This window comes from Artemia franciscana, chromosome 2 (assembly GCF_032884065.1).
Source record: "Artemia franciscana chromosome 2, ASM3288406v1, whole genome shotgun sequence".
In the NCBI taxonomy this organism is placed as follows: Eukaryota; Metazoa; Arthropoda; class Branchiopoda; order Anostraca; family Artemiidae; genus Artemia; species Artemia franciscana.
In genome coordinates this window covers 33,153,117-33,177,589 of record NC_088864.1, presented here as the reverse complement: position 1 = coordinate 33,177,589, position 24,473 = coordinate 33,153,117, and the positions used below count along the sequence as shown (strand labels likewise).

At 35.2% G+C, this 24,473-nt stretch overlaps 1 protein-coding gene and 1 long non-coding RNA gene across 2 annotated transcripts in view; one reads left to right on the top strand and one right to left on the bottom strand.

Annotated features, from left to right (window-relative positions):
• Positions 1 to 24,473, bottom strand: part of LOC136040284 (metabotropic glutamate receptor 5-like) — a 206,186-nt gene continuing 181,713 nt past the window's right edge. Inside the window, exons 16-19 of the mRNA XM_065724531.1 lie at positions 21,152 to 21,220; positions 18,914 to 19,206; positions 12,254 to 12,387; positions 1 to 7,849 (exon numbers count right to left, since the gene is read on the bottom strand). Of these exons, the coding sequence (XP_065580603.1) occupies positions 7,494 to 7,849; positions 12,254 to 12,387; positions 18,914 to 19,206; positions 21,152 to 21,220 (852 nt within the window). The 3' untranslated portion in view covers positions 1 to 7,493. The remainder of the gene's footprint in view (positions 7,850 to 12,253; positions 12,388 to 18,913; positions 19,207 to 21,151; positions 21,221 to 24,473) is intronic.
• Positions 3,263 to 24,473, top strand: part of LOC136040295 (uncharacterized) — a 38,541-nt gene continuing 17,330 nt past the window's right edge. Inside the window, exons 1-3 of the long non-coding RNA XR_010620684.1 lie at positions 3,263 to 3,307; positions 19,733 to 19,905; positions 23,998 to 24,085. This is a non-coding gene — a long non-coding RNA (uncharacterized LOC136040295). The remainder of the gene's footprint in view (positions 3,308 to 19,732; positions 19,906 to 23,997; positions 24,086 to 24,473) is intronic.

The following is a 24,473-nucleotide window of genomic DNA, read 5'->3' as shown; positions in this document are numbered from 1 at the left end:
CTGAATATGCAACCATTTATTTACTAGGAAACATGTACGACTATTGAAAACCGGCTAAACTTTTGAAGAAATAAACACATTTTACCATATAAATAGTACAACAGCTTATCAAATATAAGTTCAATAGAGTAATTTCTTTAAGTCATGAAAACGGATCATATTAACAGGCCCAAGGTTAATATATCACAACTGTCACTTCAAAAACAATTAGATGACATAAACTTTAGGTAATAGCTTAATCGAGAATAATATCGAGGTAGGGAGGGGGTGAGTTGTTTGGATTTTAATATTTACATAATAGTACGGTTATTATAAAAAAGAAAAAAACAAGTTTTATTTCGAATAAAAGTAATGAGAAGTGTTAAAACCTAAAATAAATAATAATTATTTCGTATATGAGGGGCATCCCGCTTCTAAACTCATCGTTCTTTACGCTGTAGTTCCGTAGAGCTATAGTACTTGCAGAGTTACTGAAGTAATTAAGGGTGCAATAAATGATGCTAGTGTCTTTTTATAATTATGTGTTTACCAATTGTTTTTAAAGCATTTGAGAAAACCATTTTTGTTGCTTAGGGAATTCAAATCCTATTCACATTACCATTGTGTTTGAGCAATTGTAATTAAGAGATTAGGGGAAAAAAGTCACAATTTAGTGCGAATAATTCGTTTGTTCGTTAAAAGTTTTAATGTTACTCTTTACTTTTAGTTGAAAAGTTTTTTTGTTTAACTTTTGTTCATTTAAATGCCAGATTGGTGTTATCCTAAATATGGGCGATACTTTTTAAGTTAAATTAAACTACTTTAGAATGATTTTTTGCCAGAGAAACCTTATTTCAGTGCATTTGCTACTCGAAATAATGCGTTTGAAAAGTATAAATTGCAAAATAAACTAGCATATCTGAAGTAAGAGCAGAGCTTTGATCCCCCTTAGCACCCATACTGCATGCTTCATCCTGCACTATATTTATCCATATATTTGAGTGGATTGTCCCCTCCTGAACACCTTGCTCTTTACGCTAAAGCTTGTTAGTACTTTAAAAAAGCCTCCTATTGTCCTAATTAAACGAGCCTTGTGTTTCAGAAGTCGTTCTTATAGAATTGGGACAAAATTCAAACTTTAGGGTAAAGTGTGAGGTGCTGAGGGGGGCGCAACCCCCTCACATACGTAATAATTTCTGTTAGTTTTAATTGTAGCCGAGAAAACTCTTACTCTTAGTTGAAAAAAACTTGTTTTTTATGGAAGTTCTTATCGATTTTTAAATAATGCTAGAAAATCTGGCTCCAACTCCACGTAAATATCCCCCCCCCTTTCCACGGATACATCCCTTAGACAATTCAATACTGGTGAAAATTTATGAATTTTCACCAGCCCCAGAGAGAAGGGCTGTAGGTTATGACATTTACCCATTGTTAGCGTATAGTATTCGTAATACGGAATTATAAAGATATTTTTGGGTTGATGGAAAAAAAATTAAGGGCGGATTTTAACAGGAGGATTTTTCATGAGGTGGAGGGGTATGGGGGTGATACTTTCCAGGGTAAGTTTAAACTTTAGGAATTTGTCAGAATTGTTACACAAAATTATTTTTATTTGTCTTGCTTTCTCTTCGCCGACTCAATTTTTCAGTTGGTGATGTTCCGAGAAAATTTTTTCAGCAGGGTTGAAATTGCCCGGAGGATTTTTCCTGGGGGGGGACTTTGAGGATGGATATTTTCAATTAAATAGTTTTCTGCAAGATAAAATTTCCATGGGGGAATTTCCACAACATTGACTTTAAATTTGGAGGAGACCGGGGATACCCGAGAAAAGGTTTCAACGGATGGGGAGGTTTCTGACATGATTTGAAAACGATCAGAAAGTCTTTTTCAAATGAAACTATTCTAAGAGAATTTTTCTGGCAGAATTGTCCGCAAAAATTTTCTGGGGAGATTTTCAGCGAGGATGGATTTACCAGAGGGCTTTGTTCGGGAGGGGGGTATTTTAAATTGTAGATCATTTTCTATGGAGGATATTTCCATGGGGGAGGATATTTTCCATGTAGAGGTATCCGAAGGAGCCGTTATTATTTTGAAAAAACGCTCAAAAATTAAATAAAAAAAAACCAAGTCTTTTCCAAATGAAAGTAAGGAGCAACGCTAAAGCTTTAATGGTACAGAATTATCCTTGAGAGGGCTGTCCCTCCTCAATATTGCGCTCTTTATGCTATGGTTTGGCTTTTTGTCTCAATTCTTTAAAAACTTGAAATACAAGGACCGTTTAATCAGAACAAGAACCTATTTGAAATTACCAAGAAACTTTAGCATGAAGAGGAAAGTATTAAGGAGGGGGAAACGCCTTCATACATTGAATAATTTCTCTTCGTTTGAAGTTATAATGTTGCTTCTTAATTTAAAGTGAAAAAAAAATCGTTTAAAAGAAATTATTGGCTAGGCCTATATAAACCGCTTATTTAGTATGGACTACATTCATCTTCAGGAACGAATACATCGCCTTACGGTTTTATGACCCCTCTAATTGGAAAGCTGAACAAATAGGTTTTCAATAAATCTAAATTGATAAGCTATCTCAGAATTTTAACTCGAAACCGTTTTGGTCCTCTGTGGGCTGATATTGTTGTCTTGCATGGCAAAATTGCAGAAAATACCACTTGGCTGGGAGCATAACCTTCTGCTACTTAAAAAGGGCACCAGATCTTTTGATTCGTGCTCTGGCACTTATTCTCCCAATATTCTAGGACTAATGATTTGATAAATAACCTTTGGAAAAAAAAAAAATACTCAAAACTACAGATGACTGAACAATCATCCATTACATCGTTCACGAAAAAAAAAATCGCGTTTTTATATAAAAATCGCATAATATGTTGATAGGGGTTACAATCTCGGTAATATCTGTTCTCTGATTAGCTGAACTTGACAAATTAATCACGAATTGTCGGGGTTTCACCCCTGTTTCTTTTCTTTTTCAGATGAATGACCTGTTTTTGCTTCAGTAATTACATTTGCTTAGATTTGCCTATTGCATAATTTTCAATGATAAGTTAAAGTCTCGCTGCTAAGCGAGTGGTTTCGCAATAAGTAAGCTTTGAAGTTGAACTATATTTTTGTCTTCCTGATTTGGGAAATTTAAAGATAATATTATTCAAACGAAGCCATGGATTTGAACTTTAATTTAGCTGATTGGCCACGGTCAATCTAAGGTCCATCCCTACAGAAAGTGCTTGGTATACAAGTGGTGTTTTATGTTTTAGTCTGTCTTGAGACTTTATAAATGCATGTGTTGTCAAGTGATGTCGAAAGAATACAAGTGAGTTATTTTCTAAAACTGTGTTAGATTATTTTCCACAAACCCAGACAGGGTGGGAAAAGATTTCACGAGAAATACTATCATTAGTATATCAACAGGGGAGTCCGTTTATTCTCCAAAGAGACAGCTAGAGATGACCCAGGTGGTGGCACCCTTGTCCTAAAATTTGGCCTTCTGATCGTTCAATCACTTTACCATGCCCAGGAACAGGGTATTGCCATATCCTGTATTCACATTACAGTTTGGTAGCCGCAAGTCATTCCACTCCAATAAGTGGTGCAAGCGGCTTTCCACACCAATATTTGGTGGCAGCCAATTAAGAAAAGTTATCAGAATATCAGGATCAGTTATCAGTTATCAGAATCCGTGTTTTCTGAAAATACGATGCAATTTAGCCTGCCTATTGTGATTATTTATAAAAAAAAATTGCGGGAATAAAACGGTATCAATTACAAAATTACGAAATCTTAATGGGCGTTGCCTAGTTAGAATAAAATAAAAATTTTCGATTGTAAGACTCAACTAATTGGGTTGCAAAAAAATCAGCAAATTGAGTCATAACAAGCGTCACTAGAAAAAGGGAAGTTTGATATTCGAGAAGAATTTTCATTTCGATTGAAGAAGTATTTTGATGTTAGCTGGATTTTGAAATAATTTTAGACATAATAACAGAAGATAAAGAATGGCAAGTGAAGTCCATAGAAAGAGTTGAAAAATAGAAAGAAAGGCTGATATGGAAGCCTTTGAGAGAGAGCACTGAAAATATATGGAAAAAATGTAGCCTGAGAACGATGAAATTAGAAAGACTAGAAAAGCGGACGAAATGGCTAGAGGAGCCTATAAGAAAACAGAAACGAAAGAAAAGAAGCATAAAGATGCAGCAGAAAAAGAGGAAAAGACCCACATGGAGGCTTTTGAGAGAGATCAACCACAAAATTCTGGTTTCTGGATGTATGGAAACCAACTAACCTAAGAAATGTTAGCTCTAGATGGAATATTCGTTCAAAGATATTTTGCAACTTTTTTGACATTATGTTGCAAAAAAAAAAAATGACAGACAAATGAAAACTTGTTTGGAAATTTGCACAGTGACGTTTTATCACATGTTACTTATAGACCGTCGGTTCGCCATAATAATTTGTCTAAAGATCAATTGCGAGAAAAGAAAAATTACCAGACATCAAATACCAAGACGAAAAAACATGCAACTTCGTTGACAAGGGGGGATGGTAGACCATTCCATGGAGCAAATTGGGAGGCTAAGCTTTATTGCCTAAAAACAAAATACACGATATTCAAACTCGGAAGGCTAATAATCTGGTAAAATATGATTCCTCGGAGCTTTTTTTGAAAATTGTCATAATAGAGAATAACCTATAAAAGAACAAATTGGGCTATAGCCCATAGTAAAGGAAATGTTGACGAGTTTGTGAAATCACATTAAATAGAAGGAAGATTAAGCTGAAAATTGACCAAAATGGTAATTGACTCAAGTAGTAAGCAAATTTTTCCATGAACTGACCTAATTAATAGAACAGAAATAGACCATAAAAATAAGATTAGAACATTATATTATTATGGAAATAAGCACCCATACTCGTCTGCTTGAGTGAGAATAGAAATTGCAAAGAAGGATGGTACAGTCTAGAGAAAACGATGAAAGTAGGCTTAGTACCTATTCTCGCAGTAGATGTTCTAGTAGGAGAAGACTTTGGTGATACCAGTAATCTCCTATCCTTAAAAAGGACTTCTTTAAAGGGGGGACATGCGGAAGTATCTAGGCCAAATAATATTGAAAATAAGACACGCGAAGTTTATTTTTCGGGAAATTCTTCAGAAAATAGTAAACTTAAAACAAATGTAACGAATACGAGACCCCAACAAACACATACCAAAGTGAAACACTCACTGTGCCAGAAACAAATGAGAAGAAATTTGTTGTATGCACTTTTCCTCGAAAATTTCGAGAAGTTTTAGCGGAACTTGAAAAAACAATTTTGGGTATTCAATTCCCATTTGATGAGGATTTACTTAATACAACGACCAAAGAAAAGAAAACAAAAAGGAAAAAAAGGTTATTAAATGCTACTACAATGCAGTCAAAGAGGATGGACACTGGAGTCCATCAGATTTAATGATAATTTATTTTGCGTGATTGAAAAAGTTGAGAAAAGTGGAAAAGAAAAAAAGTAATGCAAAAAAAGGACAAAACTTACGGATTGAGCCTGCAGTGGCGAAAAATAGAAAAATTAGAAGAATTACAAAACGACGAGAACAAAAAAAGAGCTTAGGGGGGACAAAGAGGTCAAAGACCCAGAGTGAGAACTAAAAAATTACAGTAACACAAAAAAGCTTAGGAGGGGGGGGGGGGTCCATGAACCTTTGGGAATAAAACAAGATAATCATAAAATAGGGCTGAACGACTTACAACAGGTTAAGGAAGATTGGAAGATACTGAATTTCGGGTTGGATTGAAAAAGCTTGGGAAGGAATATGAGATTAGTCCTATCAACTCTAAGGGAGATTTGGTCTCTTTTGGGTGGGGGGAGCCTTTTCGGGGAGCCATGAATGATGGAAGGTTCGCTCAATGGACAACTGGTCGGCCAGTTGTGACCCTCTTACCAAGATTTTGCCTCTCTGATCTGGAGTCCTTGGGGGATACACTCTACCAGTCACTTCATATTTCACCCAAACTTTTGTCCAATAACCCTATTTACGGTTTTAACTCTTCATGGGAATCGACAATTATTTCCTGCAAACCTTATTGTTCGAGTTACGTATTCAAATTTCATCTTCAATTGGCATCATACAGTTTTCGTCCCTCGACTATCCCAGGGAAGGGGACCTAGAAGATATTGATGCATGGTTCATTGAGATTCCTGCCTGATTTCCCTGTATCTCAGTCGTTTTCACAGGCCTTTTCAACCTTGGATTATTTCAAATTATGCCAAGGGGCAATTCGTGTTTCAATTGAGATGTGGCTTCTCTCAAATGTAAATTCATGAGAGCGAGGAAATTTGTATTTAATCACTAAGCACGATTATTGACTGCTAATCTAGTGGACCTCAATTTTCAAAACCTCGTGTGCATGTCCATACGACCTAGACCATGGTGGTTCTGCACTAGAGACGTGTGGATGGCGATAGATACAGAAAAAAGCTGTAGAAACAGTAGCAGTGACGCTTGTGGAAGAAAGAAGGCAAATGGATTTTGTAAAGTTGAAGTTCAGTGTTCATGTTTATAAGGGTGGACTAGCGTGGCATGTGGGTGGTTATCTATCTTACAGGGGAGTCTCGTTGCTAAGCGAGTGGTTTTGCAGTAAGCAGGCTTTCAAGATGAATTCAATTTTCGTCTTCCTGATCTGGGCAATTGAAAGATAATATAATTCAAAAGAAGCCAGGTATTTGAACATTAATTTAGCTGATGGGCCGCGACCAATCTAAGGTCCACCCATACAGAAATTGCTTTTTACACAAGTGGTATTTTGTTGTTATTCTGTCTTCAGACTTTATGAATTTTCTAAAACCGTGTTAGATTATTTTTCCACAAACCCAGGTAAGCTGGGGAAAGGGTTCGCGAGAAATACCGTCATTAGTGTATCGATAAAGGGGTCAATTTACCTTCCAAAGAGATAGCTAGAGATATTAAGGGTGACCCAGGTGTTGAAACCCTTGGTCTAGAGTTTGGTCTTTCGATCGATCGATCACGTTACCATATCCTGGAACAGGGTATTAGCATATCCTTTAGTTCCATTACAGTAGTGGTGACCCCGAGGCTTTCCACTCCAATAAGTGATGCAAGCGGCTTTCCACACCAATACTAATCAATATCACTTCCCTTTTCAGTGAGTTTTGCCTCTTTTTGGAAATAAAGCACATTTTCTCAGATTTGTAAATTTTGGAGGTTAGCTTTAAATTAAAGGATTTTACATATTTAGAGTTACCATAAAAGCCAAATTTTTTTATGCATGAATTGCTGTAAAACTGTTTCCGAGAGTTTTGATTGCTATTATGACGAGTCCTTTCTTAATTACATTTTTTTTTGCCACTAACTGTTTGAGTAGTAGCCTTCAGAGTTTTAACAGGAATTTAAGTACGGATTAAAATACATCTTTGATCAACCAAGAGGGATACGATCCCTAGAGCCCATCATGACACTTATGGAAAAGGATCCATTGATGCAATACTTAAATGTACATCATGGTGCTTTCATCTACGTTCAGGCACAATCCATGTTTCTTAAACTCAGATGCAATTTCGGTTATATCTTTTTCCACTGCTTTTTCTGACTCTAAATAATATACCCTTCCATTTCTTTCACAGTTGCTGCTTTGCAGTTTTATCATGATTGTCTTATATTCTTCTTGTTCATTTAAGTCAATAAGATTTTCTTCGGGTATACCACAACAATTTTCACATTCAATACAATTCTGGCGCCGAAGAGTGTGTGATTCTTGGTTTTTCTTCCGTATGACATGTAATAAATCTTCTAAAAGTTCATCGTCTGTCTGACAATCAGCATTTTGATGAGATTTGCAACTATCTACAAAAGAATTATTGCATTATTTCTAAATACATTCAGCAAGATTAGAGCGTCTTGTCCTAGATAATTAAAATTAAGCTTTGAGTCTTTTCCATAAATAGTCGTTAATTTCCATGACAAAGACCAAAGGATAAACGACCAATGAAGTTTTTTTTATAATTTCAAAAGTGAAAAAAAAGGTCTCAAGTATTTTCAAAACAGAATTGTTCTCTAAATACAGTGTAGTTAAATTATGCAGCTAACGAATCAAAAATTTATGTTATGAAACAAATAATAGCTGGAAAAATGTGCATAACAGAGGGAAATGTTAGGTAACGAGTTATCGATTAAGTAAATCCCCTTGCTTATCTTGACAGTGTTGTTAGTAAAATAATGGATGCAGTAAAGATGTAAAACGTTGAATAGTCAAGGCGCAGAGTATTTTTTTGCAGTCAAAAAGAGTTTAAAAAAAGAGGAAGATGAGTCTGCAAACCAAGATTAGAATATTGGAAACTAGTATCATTACTGAGGTCAATTATGGCTCTGAAATGTAGGTGTTTCAAGAAGTTCAATTGTCTTAGAAATACTGTAAGGATAGTTTCAGGTAGGCTCACATGTTCGATTGTTCGTAGGTTAAAAAGTAAACTGTACTAAAGATTTGTTCCAGTCAAAATTTTTGGGACTATAGTTTAGTTTAGGTTATTATTGATCTGCTGTGTATCGTCTATGAAGGATGTCTGATTGTTTTTTCTGACTATACACTTAAATTATAACGAACACTGGGTTGTAGCTAAATGGAGTGGTATGAGGTCATAAGAAAGATAAATAAGGTTGAGCAATAATTTGAACATAAAATAAACAGAAATCTCTGTCAATTTATAGATGAGACCAAAAACAAACAGAATATCAGTGAATAATCAGGTCTTACCTAAGCGTACGGAAAGGCTAAATAGGCTAATACCACCTAAGCCTTCTGTAGGCCAGAGCGTTTTACAGTTTAGAACTATTTTATTTCAAACTATGTAGTTTTCAAATGTAAAAACTTCATCATCGTCAACAACAACAAAAAGAGAAAACCGTCATAACAATCAACATAATAAGTGAAAAGCACTAATGTAAGCAGACTTACTGTTTAATATATAATAATAGTCAGTCCTACCAGTCTCAGCAATTCTAGATTTATTAATTTTGTAAAAGAAAAAACATTTAAAATATATTTTGCTTTCAGTAAAGCAAAGATGACGCTCTAGGGTCTGAAATATTTAGTATGTTAACCAAATAGTTGGCAAACAAAATGTTATTTCTGACGGCCTGTTCTGCAATGGTCTGAGTCCAACAGAATGAAGAATGAGTCAAGCAGCCCTAAGGAAGATTTTACAAAATTATTCTCTTTATGTCACAGAAAGACTTCCATACCTGTGCTTCTTTCCAGGTTACACTATTTCCCCGAGTACACCGAATATAATTTTCTATCAATTGAAGAAAGTCATTTTGATTGCCCCCTCCCCTCTGGCAATAAGACCCTTGGTATCACATTTTTTAGTCCTAAGTTGGGGAACCGGCATTTTCCATGCAAAAAATTTCCTGAGGGAAATTACCCCCCCCCCCCCGAAAAAATCGTGGGAAATTCTCTTTGGAAAATTTCCCCTAGAAAATCCATATCCCCACTATAAAATATCCTTAAACGCAAAATTGAAAATACACAGAGAAAGTACTTAGTAGATACTAAAATTGCCGATCAGATGTCTTAAGGGGTAACAGAAGAACTAGATATCAAAATTATTTCTAGCACCGGAGTTGGACGGTCTCAAATCATTTTCGAATTAAAAAAAAAGAAGTAGTATTACTCTGAATTTATGATTGTATGAGCACCCTCAGAAGTTTCTACGACCATGAGAGGAGGTCAGGGATGAGAAAGGGGGAGCCCCCTCCTTTACGGAATACATTCTGCAAATTTTGGGGTTTAATTCTACCTTTTACTTTCATATTACCAGCTTAGACCAGAAATATTCCCAGAAATCAAGAGAGATTAAGTATCAACTTCTTCCTCCATTCCCGCCCCTTCCTTAGAACTAATTCTGTATTTACCTGAAGTGTAAATGCGAGTTAGGACCTTTTGGAATTAAAACGCACCCTTTGAGATATCTGCTTTCCCCCTCCCTAACAACAATGCAATAAGATATCCCTACTGTAGAGGTTTAAAGCTCTCATCCACAAATATATGATGTATTTTCTAACAAAGAAAGATCCTGGATGTGTGATCACTTTCCAGATATTAAAATGGACCAGACATCAAAAACAGCTCTAGGACAGAGGAATAGTCGGTTTTCCCATCACTTTCAAGCTGAAAAAAAAGACTAGAATTCTCAGTTTCCGGTTAGTTTCTGACCACCCTTCCCATAAAAACCTTATATCTGAGCCCGTCACTTTCACTTTGAAAAAAGGACCAGAACTCTTAATTTCCAGTATGTTTCTGACCACCCTTCCCATAAAAACCTTATATCTGAACCATGGGCAACTTTCATATCTAAAATCCCTTGCCCCAGGGGCTGGAAGGAGGTTGTCAAACCAGGAAGCATGGCTATTTGATTTTTGGACTATTTTGAACAAAAAGCTATCCCAAAATTTTTATCGGATGTGCTGTGAAAAAAGGGTGTGGGTGGTAGCTTATTACCCTCTAATTACTTTTCACTCTTAATAAGGACACTAGAGCTTTTAATTTACAATCGAATGAACTCCCTTCGGAAGTTTATACCACCAACCCTTCCATATGAAGTGTCTCAGGAAAAAAAAATAGATAAATAACAGTACGTTAAACCGTTATGCCTCTTTACTACGGACACCGCTATAACATTGTCTCTGACTTAGACAGGTGAGCAGAGGTTTCAATTTCCCTTTTAATGAACATCCAAAATTACCCAGGAGGAATTATTGGGGGGGGGATTTTTGCAGGGAGAATCTTCAGCAGAGGTAATTTTCCGGGAGACTTTCTGCGGTAGGAATTGTCGAGGGGGAATTTTGTGGCGGGAATTTTTCGGATAGAAAAAGCTTAAGCCCTTAGAATCCATCTACCATAACAACTGTCCCATCTTCTGACACAAAAAATTACATATTTTCACATAAGAACCTCAACAAGATCCATCTTTAAGTATTTCTCATATAAGAATGATCTTGTGTAGAAGGTGTTTTGGATAAGATAGTCATTAAAGAATAAACAGACATTGATGTCTCGAGCGAAAAGATAATTACCTCCCCTTTCCTGCATAGTACTCAGCTAAATTTCTGTGTACTCGTGAGAATGGGAGGACTATAGCCAAAAGTAATTGAAGAACAATGTTCAGACATCAATTCGTTTTTCATCACCAAAACTCATCAAATTCATTGAAGTACTCCCCAAGAAAATCATAAAGGCTATGTTCATCAAAGCCTATGGCTAGCCTATATCTCAACATTCAAATTTTCACAAAATCATCTTAATTGGGATTTTAGACTCTGTGCCGAGGGTCACAGAATTCATACACATTACTTTGCTACCCTTTTCTCACTGAAAAGTCAACATGGGTCCCCTGCTCTCCATATTTTATGGCAAATGCAAGCTTACAAAGAGATTTCTTCCAGCATTAACAGTCTCCAGGTGAGAACCACTTATCTGTCTTGATAGAATAAGCTTAAAGCGTACTTAACTTACTAAAATGTTAATAGTTAACCACCGTCTAATATTTATTCCAACACCAAAGCAAATCACAGAATGACGATTGGGCTCATCTCACAAACTCTGCATCATTGTAGCTTCCTTAAGTTCCCACACATATTGATATTTAAAGGATATCATGTTGGCCTGCTATCAGTAATGTTCAAGCATCTTTAGCAGTTGTTATTGGAGGTATCTCAAGTTATTCGTCAGTGAGATCTCTTGTATCATTGGTAATAACACATAAAAACAGTCACATTTTAGTTTCCCATTTTCTAAAAGTTGTATCAAAGCATCAAGGCATAAATAGTAGTTTTCCGTGCTAAAAGTTGATTTTAGCCTACTGATCTCCTGACATTGAGAATTTAGCCTACTGAGACTGATCTCCTGAATATTGCTGTATTCTCTCCCCATCCCAACACTACCTTAAACTTTGTATCTGATCTAGTGGTGTTATGCAAGTTTGTGTAAATAAAATTTGATTATAAGCCGTGAATGTTTTATGCATAGGGGTCAAATTGGTGTTTTAATTTAAATAAGTTTCTACTTTGAATAGTTTCAGAAAAGGGGATAAGTATAGGTTGCAACCGTTACTAGTACAAAAAAACTAGAATTTGCAACAATTTAGCTGTTTAACAAATTGTGAACCCCTCTTCCCGTCCCTTTTAGGAGCTAAATTGTTATTTAACTACTTGATTTTCTGCAATGAACTTTTAAATTAAATATTTTCTCACCCGAAACATCCACCTGACTTCCATAAGCTTTCTGAAGCATCCTTTCTTGCCTTTTAATTTGATTTGGATCCTCACCATTCCAAATGTCACGCTTCAAGGTAGCTCCTACAGCCTGGGGCTTAATATATGGCACGCTAAAAAAAAAATATAAAGTGTAGACATACTTTGGTCTAGAAAACTCAAAGAATTTATAAGCATTGTTTGCAAATTATTTAGTGAATAGTATTTTACCACCATCAATGAAAAGGGGGATACTACACGTTGCCATGTTTGTCAGTTCGGAATTAATTCAAGTTGAGCATATTAATATATTTACAAGCCTAAAAATGAAAAAAACGAAAAGAAAAGTATTCGCAATTACTGCAAGACTTTTTTTTATTTAATAAAGGTAGACCTGTGAACTACTTGTTTTTTCTGATTTTCTTATTTGACAGCTCTATTTAGTTTAAACTTAGAAGATTGTTGTTTGTTTTATACATAACATTCATCAGGAGATAATAAACTATTAACACCAACGTATTTGGTGTTAAGTATTTTCAGTAATTTCAGTAATGCTAAGTAGCCAAGAAAATTTTTAATTAAACGTAGAGCATAACCTAGCATTAAACTAGAAGCATTAAAACTTAAAACGAACAGAAATTATTATGCATATGATAGGCTGACCTCCTCCTAATACCCCGCTCTTTACGCTAAAGTATTTTTAGTAATTTCAACTATTTATTCTACGGCTTTTGTGATTCAGTGGTCATTCTTAAGGAATTGGGACAAAATTTAAGCTTTAGTGTAAAGAGCGAGGTACTGACGAGGGGGGGTGAAACCCCTCATGTACGTAATAAAAACATGAGAATACTAAAGTTCGTTACGTATGCTAATTTGTAAGTTACGTATATCTTTTACTAATAAAAACATTCGTAAAAAAATTAGAAGTTCTTGTTGCCTTTTTAAGTAACCACGAAATCGGAGGGCAACTAGGCCTTTTCCCCCGCTCTTCTTTTCTCTAAATCATTCCATCAAAACTCTGAGAAAGTCTTTTAGCCCAAAAAATAAATATGCAAATTTTGTTTTGATTATTCATCTGCGGAGAGCCAAAATCAAAACATGCATTGATTCAAAAACGTTCAGAAATTAAATAAAAAACAATTTTTTTTTAACTGAAAGTAAGGAGCGATATTAAAACTTAAAACGAACAGAAATTACTTCGTATATGAAAGGAGCTGCTTCCTCATCAACGCCCCGCTCTTTACGCTAAAGTTTTTTACTGTTTTATAAAGTAGAGTTGAGAGAAAGAGTCAATCTTTAGCGTAAAGAGCGGGGCGTTGATGAGGAAGCAGCCCCTTTCATATACGAAGTAAATTCTGTTCGTTTTAAGTTTTAATGTCGTTCCTTACTTTCAGTTAAAAAACTTGTTTTTTATTAGATATATATATATATAGCTCAACCTAATTTATGCCTAATTTATTAAATTATTTATTATCTAGTTTGTTAACTCAGTTTTCAGAGGTCATCTTTTTATAAAAATCGAGACTGATTCTGCTTCAAACGTGCTGCAACATTTTTTAGTTTCTTCAGAAAGTTCGTTGGAAGGGAAGTTGCTGGATGGAAAGTGTCGAATGATACCGTCTTTGATCATTTAACCATACACGTTGAAAGTTCTTGTATTGTTTTCGTTTAAGAAGATATACTAAGCCCAATTTTCTAATGCAATTTTTGCATTGGGGGGGGGGGGGGGTATTGGGAAACGTGAATATAAATATGGAAGCGTTTTGGGAGTCGTTTTTGATTACCCTTAATCCTTCAGACTGAAAGCCCTTGGATTACATATCACATATTTTCATCGAAATTCAATGCATATGGCAAGTTTCTGTTTAATCAGACTGCCGGAAATGACTGCAGGAAAAGACTACTGAGTGAAACATTTCTAAAACAGATAGCATCGAACTGTAATTAAAGAGCGACTAGGCCCAACAATAACCGAAATTGCATAAAAGAGATGTTGATAACAATCGATACTTCAAAGGGATCTGGCTGCTTATGCTGTTTCCAAATACGTAAAATTCATGAAGTTTAATGTTACCCATCAAAAGTTACGAGCCTGAGATGATATGCCTGATTTTTGAAAAATGGGGAGAGCACCACCAAAATTCAAGTGATCCTAATCAAAATCACACAATCACATTCAGCATATCAGCTTACCCTACTGTGAGGTTTCAAGCTCCAACCTAAAAAAAAAAAATATGGAATTTTGTATCAGTTCCCAGAAGAAAGGTAACAGATACGGGTTTCTTCCTTCATTCTTTTTCTTAGAAATGATCGTATCGAACCCCTTTTCCTAAAGAGATCGAGAGAGGGAGCTCATTCGAACGGATATCAAAAGTTCGAATGCCCTTTTAAAGTGACCCAAAATATTTGAGGGTCATTTGCCCCTCTCCTACGCCCCTCTTATACCCAAGAGATCAAATTAAAATTTTGAGATAATCATTTGATTCAGCACAGTTGAAAGCTCTAACAAATGTATCTTTGGGGGTGACGTGACCCTCCCTAGTCCTTGTTGAAAGGGCTGTAAATTACGAGATTTCCCCATTGTTCACATATATGCATTTTCTTTGGGAGGAGGGATTTTCTGCTGTAGAATTTTCAACTAAAAACTTTCCATAGGTAGGATTGTTTTCGAAGGGAATTTTTCAGGGAAAATTTTATACGGGGTGCTAGGTGAGAATGGGATTTCCTAGTATGAATTTTAAAAAATGTCAGAAATTAAATGAAACAAAACAAGTTTGCCCAACTAAAAGAAAAGGTTGACATTAAAACAAAACGAAAAGAAATTGTTCCGTATATGAAGGGGCTGTCCCTTCCTCAAATTGTATGGGACCACCGAAAGATCAAAGGTCCTATAAAGGTCCTTTGTTTTGCCTTATTGATTTGTTTTTGCGTTAATAGCGTTAATTTGCCTGACTGAAGTTATTGTTCAAAAAACAAATGACCTCTGTGACCGCTAATCATTGCAAAAGACAAGACTGAACATTATTATCATCATTATTATACTTATTATCCGGACATATTATCGAGGGCATTAGGGATCTTTAACAGAAAATAAGGTTGGTTTGGCCTACTTCTTTTAGATAAAAAAAAAATTGCCCAGTAATGTCCGTGAATTGTACTGTGAGAGCTGATGTTTAGTCCAAGAAGTGAGTGGAAAAAAAGGACCTAATCAGGAACAAACTGCAATGGAAGTGATTCCTTAACTATCTGACTCAGAAAAATGTGAAAATTCCGAATATCCAAAGCTTGCTCATCTAGCTGTTTCCAAAATACGTTTTTTTTTCTGGATGAGGCAGATAGCGAGGAGGAGAAATATGAAATGTGTAGAAATATGCATTTCTTTTGCAGAAATGCATAGAAACCATGAAAAACATTATATATTTAGGGGTAATAAAGTACACCTAATCTGAAAATGACCTCTAACTGCTAGGATGAACAACGGTTATCAATACTTAAAGGGTAAGAATGCAGGAGGAGGATGAATTTTCTCATCTAGAAACCGGTTTTAAAATGTAGGATGATAACTATCACCCATTTTGATGGTTTAATTACTAACTAAAGCATTCTTGATTTTTTAATATATATATATATATATATATATATATATATATATATATATATATATATATATATATATATATATATATATATATATATATATATATATATATATATATATATATATTTACCCATACTTTAAGGGTGTCCAGTTTGCCGTTTGTCTCTTCAAACACAGCACTTTCACCAGATCTCTCTCGCATCTTCTATTTAATATATCTTTTACTCTATTCAGAATCCTCTGGATCACCATGAGCTGATTCATCATAATAACAATATCACTCAGTATTAGTTGTTCCATTGTTGGCCTGGAAAAACTTGAAAGATTTCCCCAGCGCCTCGTTCTGTTTCAAGTTCTGTGTTAAGCCGATTTTTGTTCTCCAGTTTGCAAAGGAATTCCACTATAATTTTTGGGAATATTACGTTCCGTTAGAAGGTTTGAGTAGCAGGGTTTGCGGTAAACTACATCACCAGTATGTAGATCGGCAGTGGCAGTAAGAATTCTAGTCATCATTGCTCCAGACAAGTCATAATTTCTCTTTCTATTAACCTCTCTTAGTGTATTTTAAAAGTCTCCCGTTCTGACCTTGAAACTGTCTCCTTTTTTCTTCGTTCTGTCAAAAATAACTGGCGTAGAGCAAAAAATACAATCGTATTTGAAGTTTAAATTTCCAGATAAACAGGAAGATTCTCGCGTCTGACTTTGTCTCACCTTCGACAGCAATAGTAAGTGCTGTTCGAGAGATTTCTTGTTTGTGAAACTAGACCTGCATAACTTATGGGCAGGGTCCTTAATAACTACTATGGTATCCTCACACTTCCTTGATCGACTAGTCTTATTCACCGAGTCTGCACCTTTCTCTCCCAAAACGACCTTTCCCGACTTTCCCACTATTTCTTTTTTGCATACGATACAATTCATGCTGACAATTTGAAATTTACTAGTAGTTTGCTATATATTCATCGTTCATACTCGTGTGATTTTCAAGGTGATTTTCATACTCAACAAGGTGATTTGCATACTCGGCCTGATCCAATATCCTATTCTAGATATCAATTTTGTCATTATATGCCTTTTTATGGAAATATGGATTTCAACTCCTCAAAATCAGCCTTAACCTAAAAGAAAACATATTTGTGAAACAGCTATATGAACAAACTTTGTATATTGGGAATCAGCGGATTTTTCTGAGTCGGGCAGTGACAGAATCATTTCTTTTGTATTTTGCTCAGGGTCAAACCGTTCCCTTCTTCGACTAATTTACTAGGTGGTAGAATTCTCGACTTTGTTCTCTATTAAACAAAAAAAAAAACAAGTTTTTTTAAATTAAAGTAAGGAGCGACATTAAAACTTAAAACGAACAAAAATTACTCCATATATGAAAGGGGCTTTTCCTCCTCAACGCCCCGCTCTTTATGCTAAAGTTTAATTCTTTTTCTTAACTCTACATTTTAAAACAGTAAAAAACTTTAGCGTAAAGAGCGGGGCGTTGAGGAGGAAAAGCCCCTTTCATATACGGAGTAATATTTGTTCGTTTTAAGTTTTAATGTTGCTCCTTACTTTAATTTTAAAAAAAATATTTTTTTTTGGTTTAATTTCTGGACGTTTTTTAATTAATGCATTTTTTGTATCTTGGCTCTCCACGCATAAATAATTAAAACGAAATTTGCATATTAATTTTTTTTGGGCTAAATGGCTTTTTCATAGTTTTAATCGGAAGATTTTGAAAAAAAAGGAGCGAGGGAGGAGGCCTAGTCGCCCTCCAATTTTTTGATTACTTAAAAAGACAACTATAACTTTTAATTTTTTATGAACGTTTTCATAAGTAAAAAATACACGTAACTTACGAATTAACTTACGTAGCGAACTTCTATATTCGTATGTTTTTATTGCGTATATGAGGGGGCTCACCCCTCGTCGATACCTCGCTCTTTACACTAAAGCTTAAATTTTGTCCCAATTCATTAAGAATGACCCCTGAATCACAAAGGCCGTAGAATAAATAGTTGGAATTACTAAAAATACTTTAGCGTAAACAGCGAGGTATTAAGAGGAGGTAAACCCCTCATATGCGTAATAATTTCTGTTCGTTTTAAGTTTTAGTGCTGCTCCTCACTTTCAGTAGAAAAAACTTTTCATAATTATTTTTTCATTGTTTTTTTTTTAAATAATGCTAGAAAATCCTCCGCCCCCTCCATTGAAAGTCTCTTCCCCAATAAAACGTTCCTCCATTGAAAGATCCTCCCACGTAACCCCCCTTCAACTCTCCCCCCAAACCAAAAAATCCCCCTGAAAACGTCCGTACACTTCCCAGTAACCATTACTATATGTAAACACAGGTCAAAGTTTGTAACTTGCAGCCCCTCCCACGGAGACTGCGGGGGAGTAAGTCGTCCCCAAAGACATAGTCATTAGGTTATTCGATTATGGTGAATAAAATGGCTATTTCAGAATTTTGATCCGGTGACTTTGGGGAAAAAATTAGCATGGGAGGGGGCCTAGGTGCCCTCCAATTTTTTTGGTCACTTAAAAAGGGCACTAGAAGTTTTAATTTCCGTTAGAATGAGCGCTTTTGCGACATTCTAGGACGAATGAGTCGATAAGATCACCCCAGGGGAGAAAAAAAAAAAACGAAAAAACAAATAAACAAATAAACACGCATCCGTGATTTGTCTTCTGGCAAAAAAAAATGCTAAATTCCGCATTTTTGTAGATAGGGGCTTGAAACCTTCTCTGATACGCTGAATCTGATGGTGTGATTTCTGTTAAGATCGTATGTCTTTTAGGGGGTATTTCCCCCTATTTTCTAAAATGAGGCAAATCTTCTCAGGCTCATAACTTTTGACGGGTGAAATTAATCTGGATGAAACTTATATATTTAAAATCAGCATTAAAATGCGATTCTTTTGATGCAACTATTGGCATAAAAATTCTATTTTTTAGAGTTTTAGTTACTATTGAGCCGGGTCGCTCCTTACTACAGTTAGTTACCGCGAACGGTTTGATAAAGTTATTTCAATTCTATATATTTCTAAATTTACATCTATTATATTAGTACTAACCTGTTAAACTTATTACTGGTCATAAGTTCACTTCTTAAGTTAGGAAAAACATAGGTGCTCCGTTGACCACATGAGGTTGTTGGGCCGTTGATCGTTCGCTGCAATAGCACTGTGTCTGCTGTTGATATTCCCCACATAGAATCCGTGCTATGATCACTAATTGAATGATTTGATATCTTTGAGTGTACAGGAATATTTGAAGATTGAGATCCACCAATGTGACACCGAACGCTATTCGTTGTCTTGAAGAAAGATCGATTGTTTCTCTCAGGCTCAAACAAAATTATATATACCTAAAAATGATCATTATTCTTAGATATATTTTTTTTCCAAAAAGAGGCACTGAAAGTCAAATATAGTTAGCTGCTTGGTAAACGTCACCGAAATGAAAACATTATGTACGAAGAATGAAGAGGGCGATCAGGGTCAAATTTGACAGTAGATCAAATAAATCACTGGCCTGGAGTTCTGGATGTTTATTGCGGCTAAATGGCTGTACTAAATAATACCCATGTCAAAAAAGTTCGTCATGAGTAATGTCAACTTGCGTGGCATGAAATTAAAACAAGAGCTAAGAGCTCATATGTCACCTGTGACGAGGTCGGAAGAGCCAAGAGCTCATATGACATGAGGTCTAGCAAAATTCTAGGAATCAATAGATTGACATAAAACGAAACTAAGAGGCTCAATGCCGGTCGGGATTTAAAATAAGAGCTCTGAGACACGTGGTCCTTCTAAATATCAAAATTCATTAAAATCCGATCACCTACTCGTAAGTTAAGAATACCTTATTTATTCTAATTTTTCCTCTCCCTTCAGCCTCCCAGATGGTCAATAGGGGAAAACGACTATATCAACTCAATTTGTGCAGGTCCTGACACGCCAGCCAATTTTCGTCGTCCTAGCACGTCCAGAAGCACTGAACTCGCCAAAGTACTGAACCTCCCTACCTCCCCCAAAGAGAGCAGATCCAGTCCAGTTACGTCAATCACGTATGTACAACATTTGCTTATTCTACCCACTAAGTTTCATCCCGATCTCTCCACTCTAAGCGTTTTCCGAGATTTTCGGTTTCCCCCTCAAACTCCCCCCAATGTCACCAGATCTGGACGGGATTTAAAATAAGAGTTCTGAAACATGATTTCCCTTTAAATATCAAGTTTCATTAGTATCCGGTCACCCGTTCTTAAGTTAAAAAATACCTCAATTTTTCTAATTTTTCCAAATTAACACACACACACCCTAACTCCCCCTAACAGAGTGGATTCAGTCCGGTTATAACAATACCGTATCTAGGACCTGTGCTTATTCTCCCGAACAAGTTTTATCACGTTCTCTCCACTCCAAGCGTTTTCCAAGATTTCCTGTTTCCCCTCCAACTCCCCCAATATCATCGGATACAGTTGAGATTTAAAATAATAGCTCTAGGACACGATGTCCTTCTAAATATCAAATTTCATTAAGATCCATTAAAATACTTCATTTTTTCAATTTTTCCTCTCCTTCAGCCTCCCAGATGGTCGAATCGGGAAAACGACTGTTATCAACTCAATTTGTGCAGGTCCCTGACACGCCTACCAATTTTCATCGTTTTAGCACTTCGAGAAGCACCGAACTCGCAAAAGCACTGGAAATCCTGCCCAACTCCCCCAAAGAGAGCGGATCTGTTCCAATTATATCAATCACGTATCTAGAACTAATACGTATTTTTTCCGTCAAGTTTCATCTCGATGTCTCCACTCCATGCGTTTTCCAAGATTTTCGGTCTCCAAGATTTCCGTTTCCCCCCTCCAGCCCCCTACATCCCCAGATCCGATTCGAATTGAAAATAGAGCATCTGAGACATAAGTTCTTTCTATATATCAGGTTTCATTGAGATCCGATCACCCATTCGTAAGATAAAGATACCTCAATTTTCATGTTTTCCAAGATTTTCGGTTCCCCCTCCAACTCCCCCCAATGTCACCGGATCTGGTCGGGATTTAAAATAAGATCTTTGAAGCACAAGATCCTTCTAAATATCGAATTTCATTAAGATCTGATCAACCGTTCGTAAGTTATAAATACCTCATTTTTCTAATTTTTCCGAATTACCAACCCTTTCTTTCTTTTTCTTTTGTTTCTTTTCTGTAAGACTACTTGATTCAAAGAAGCTTTATAGCTAATTCTTTTTTTAGTTTGGGCATATAAAATGCGCTACTTAACATTTGAGCAACTGAGTAGATCTAATTGACTTACCTTGGGAAAAAAGAGAAAAATCAGAGTCACCAAAGGACTTAAGCTAATGCAGGTGCACAGAGTTATGACCTGAAAACAAATAAAGCAAAAATTTAGAAGATTAAAAATGTAATTTACATTCATAACAAGAATTAATGCTCTCAAATTAACAAAGGAATAGTAAAAAAAGCTTATTGTAATCCATGTATGGTAAAACTGAGAATTTAATTCGTCTCTTAACTTATCGACTTCTTAATTTATGGGGTCTCAAATTTTCCCAATATTTTGGAGAGTGCTAGATATGGTGTTTCTACATTAGAATTGTAGAACCCTATTTCGGCTGAACAAAAAAGACTTCATATCCTAGTCTCCAACTCTTGTCTAAATTTATTTCTTTGTAATTATTTTTTAGTACTGGATTGTCGGCTCCAAAATATAGGCAGTTCATAAGCTATGGAACATTATTTAGAAATTATAATAAATAGTTCCATACACTGGTGTCAAATAATATTTTTCTATGTCTGACTTTTATGTTGTTTTTATGAAGATAAATTTTGTAGTTTAAAATAAAATATAATTCTGGCATTAGTCTACAACACAAAATGTTTATATAATACGATGAAGAATTGTTATACTTTGCAGCTGCAGCTTGTTCAGATGACTGTAGAGCTAGCCGTTTCATGTTGCACTTCTAGAAATAGCAAAATAGGGTACCCACAACGCCCAAGACTGGCCTGAGAGATCGAGTTGAATCTTCTAGGGGAGACAGTGTGTGGAGTGAACCTCCAGTTTTGACTTAGTGGAGAGGAAAGATGTAAATCTAAGGACGGTATCCATATCCGGATCATGAAAAGTATATATATGCCTTAGCTTAGAAAAAGCTTAGGGATTTAAGTGGAAACTTTCATGTTTGTTGGGAGAGGGGGGGAGGGTCCAAAAAGACTATCCTTCCGATCATTCTAAACATTTTTGAAATATAAGTCCCTATGGGAATTTCGATACCACGTAACAAAATAACATGTATTAAGTACCTTGGGAATGGCTAAGGGTATCAAGGTGAACAATCTTAAGTGTGTTAGGATGGCTAAGTGGATCTCAAGTTTGGCTCTTTGGGGCCAACTTGTGGAGTTATAAAATTAAATTGTATAAGCCTACTTGTGCCAGAATGAAACATTGGTGAAAAAGTTTCTTTAACATGCAAATAGCAAGCCAAACTATGGATTCTTATAGGAAAAAAAAACATGAAGAAATAAAAGAAATCCATGAAAAACACTATGTCAATAAAAAACGAAAAGAAATTAATTTGAAAAACATTGTCCAAAAAATAAGTTTTAAAAGAAAAGTAGAGCTCCAGCGCGCCAAAAATGAGAATAAATAAAGTCAAATAACCTTCCGTGCGTAAAACTACCACAAAGCACCATCAATAAACAAAAGAAACCCAAAATGAACAGAAATTACAATAAACAACCAAGTCAAACTTATAACGAGTAAAAATTGAATTAGCGGTCCTGACAGCCCCTATGCCTTCACAAGACCAGATCATAATTTGCACTTTACTTAAAACAAAATATATCTTAAATATTTTCAATTTTTGACTTTAATAAATATAAATTCTTAAAACTTTAAGGAATAAATATTAGTAGATGTATATTAAACTGATAATCCACTGTCATTTTTTTTTCAGTGTGGTAGTGTTTTTTCTTCTTTTTTTTGCATAAATTAATTGCTTAATTAACTATTTATGTTAAATAAATTTATTAGAAATGGCACTTTTGCCTATAGAACTTAGCTGGATTCTTTTTAGTAAAGAACGAACCAAAGAAAGTCAAGGATTCGATTCAGTATAATGTGCCAACGTATTACAGAGAAGTGACTTTACACGAAAATATGTGTGTCATATCATCTTATATGTGAAGATGCAGTTTTTCTCCACGGTGGTATTTTCCCAATATTATCATTTGTTAATTTCAATCTAGGGAGTCACAAGTTTCATTTTTAGGGTTTTCGGCAATGGCAATGACAATAGTGTCGTTTTTTCTATCCCAAGCCTTTTACGACAGGTCATAGACAATTCTTGAAGATTACTATAATTTTTTTTCAAAATAGCATTTTACTCCTATGACTAATCGGAATGACAGTTACAATTCCTGGATCAATCCTAAAGAGCATTTTTTTTTTCTCACTAGAAAGTCTTTTAGGACTTTTTTTTACTATGGGCAGTGAAAAGTTCTTTACTAGGTTGCAGCTATCGCTGAAGCCATGGTGGGTATTAGCTGTATAGACGGTTAGACCACAATGCACAAAAATTCTACAGAGATTACATTTACGAGGCAATTGGCTAAAAAAGTTTTAACTACAATGGCTAATTAATGGCTAGCTAAGTTTTAGTTTAAATAAAACTCAAACTAAAAGTCTTACTGTTTAAAGTAAATGCTAATAAATAAGTCATTCCACTCTTGAGGCACTATGTATCTTATTATAATTATTATTATTATTCTGCTCTTCTGTTAGAGGATTCGTTCTAGAAACATTGGTGAAAAAAAATAAACTTTGGCAGAAAAACCAAGGGATTAAGGCTAAAGGTTTGATATTAATTCTAAAATAAAGCATAATTTCTGTTCTTTTCGATGTTTTAATGGTGCTCTTTGATTGTCAGTGAAAAGTTTGCTTTTTATTGTTTTTTTTCTTGTTATTTTTTCTTTTTTGGCGTAAAATAGGTGTAAAAGAGCGTCCCCCATTAGCATGCTGGCATTTATGCTGAAGTTCAATATTAACATAACAATACTTCGAATTTATAGTCTCTTCTGAAAAATATTACCCCTGAAGATTTTTTTAAGAGGAACATAAAATGCCATACCATTTTGCAGAAAGGGATCTTTGCAGTTTTAAAGAAGAATTCGCTAGAAAATTATTACTTTGGAAAAAACCCACTCCACCTGTTCGGCACTGTACCAGGTATGTATATGAAATGAAATCTATTATAATTGATAGCAACCGAGCCATGGCTACGACAAAATAATAAAAAAAAATTAATAAACTTGACGTTATATTTGTTTTGTATAAGTTCAATAGTAAACAAGCTTTAGGAAGCAAAAAATTACACGATTGAAAATTCGCTGAGTATATATATAATTTTTTAACTTGGAATATACACTCATACGTAAGATTAGGGGGAGGAGATCAGCAGTAAAGTTTAATGGTTTATATTTATAAACAACTAGCTGGGACCAGGCGGCTTCGCCGTCTGGCCCCATCTAGCGGCACGCAGCAGGCTTCTAAGTATCGATTCTCATATATATATATATATATATATATATATATATATATATATATATATATATAA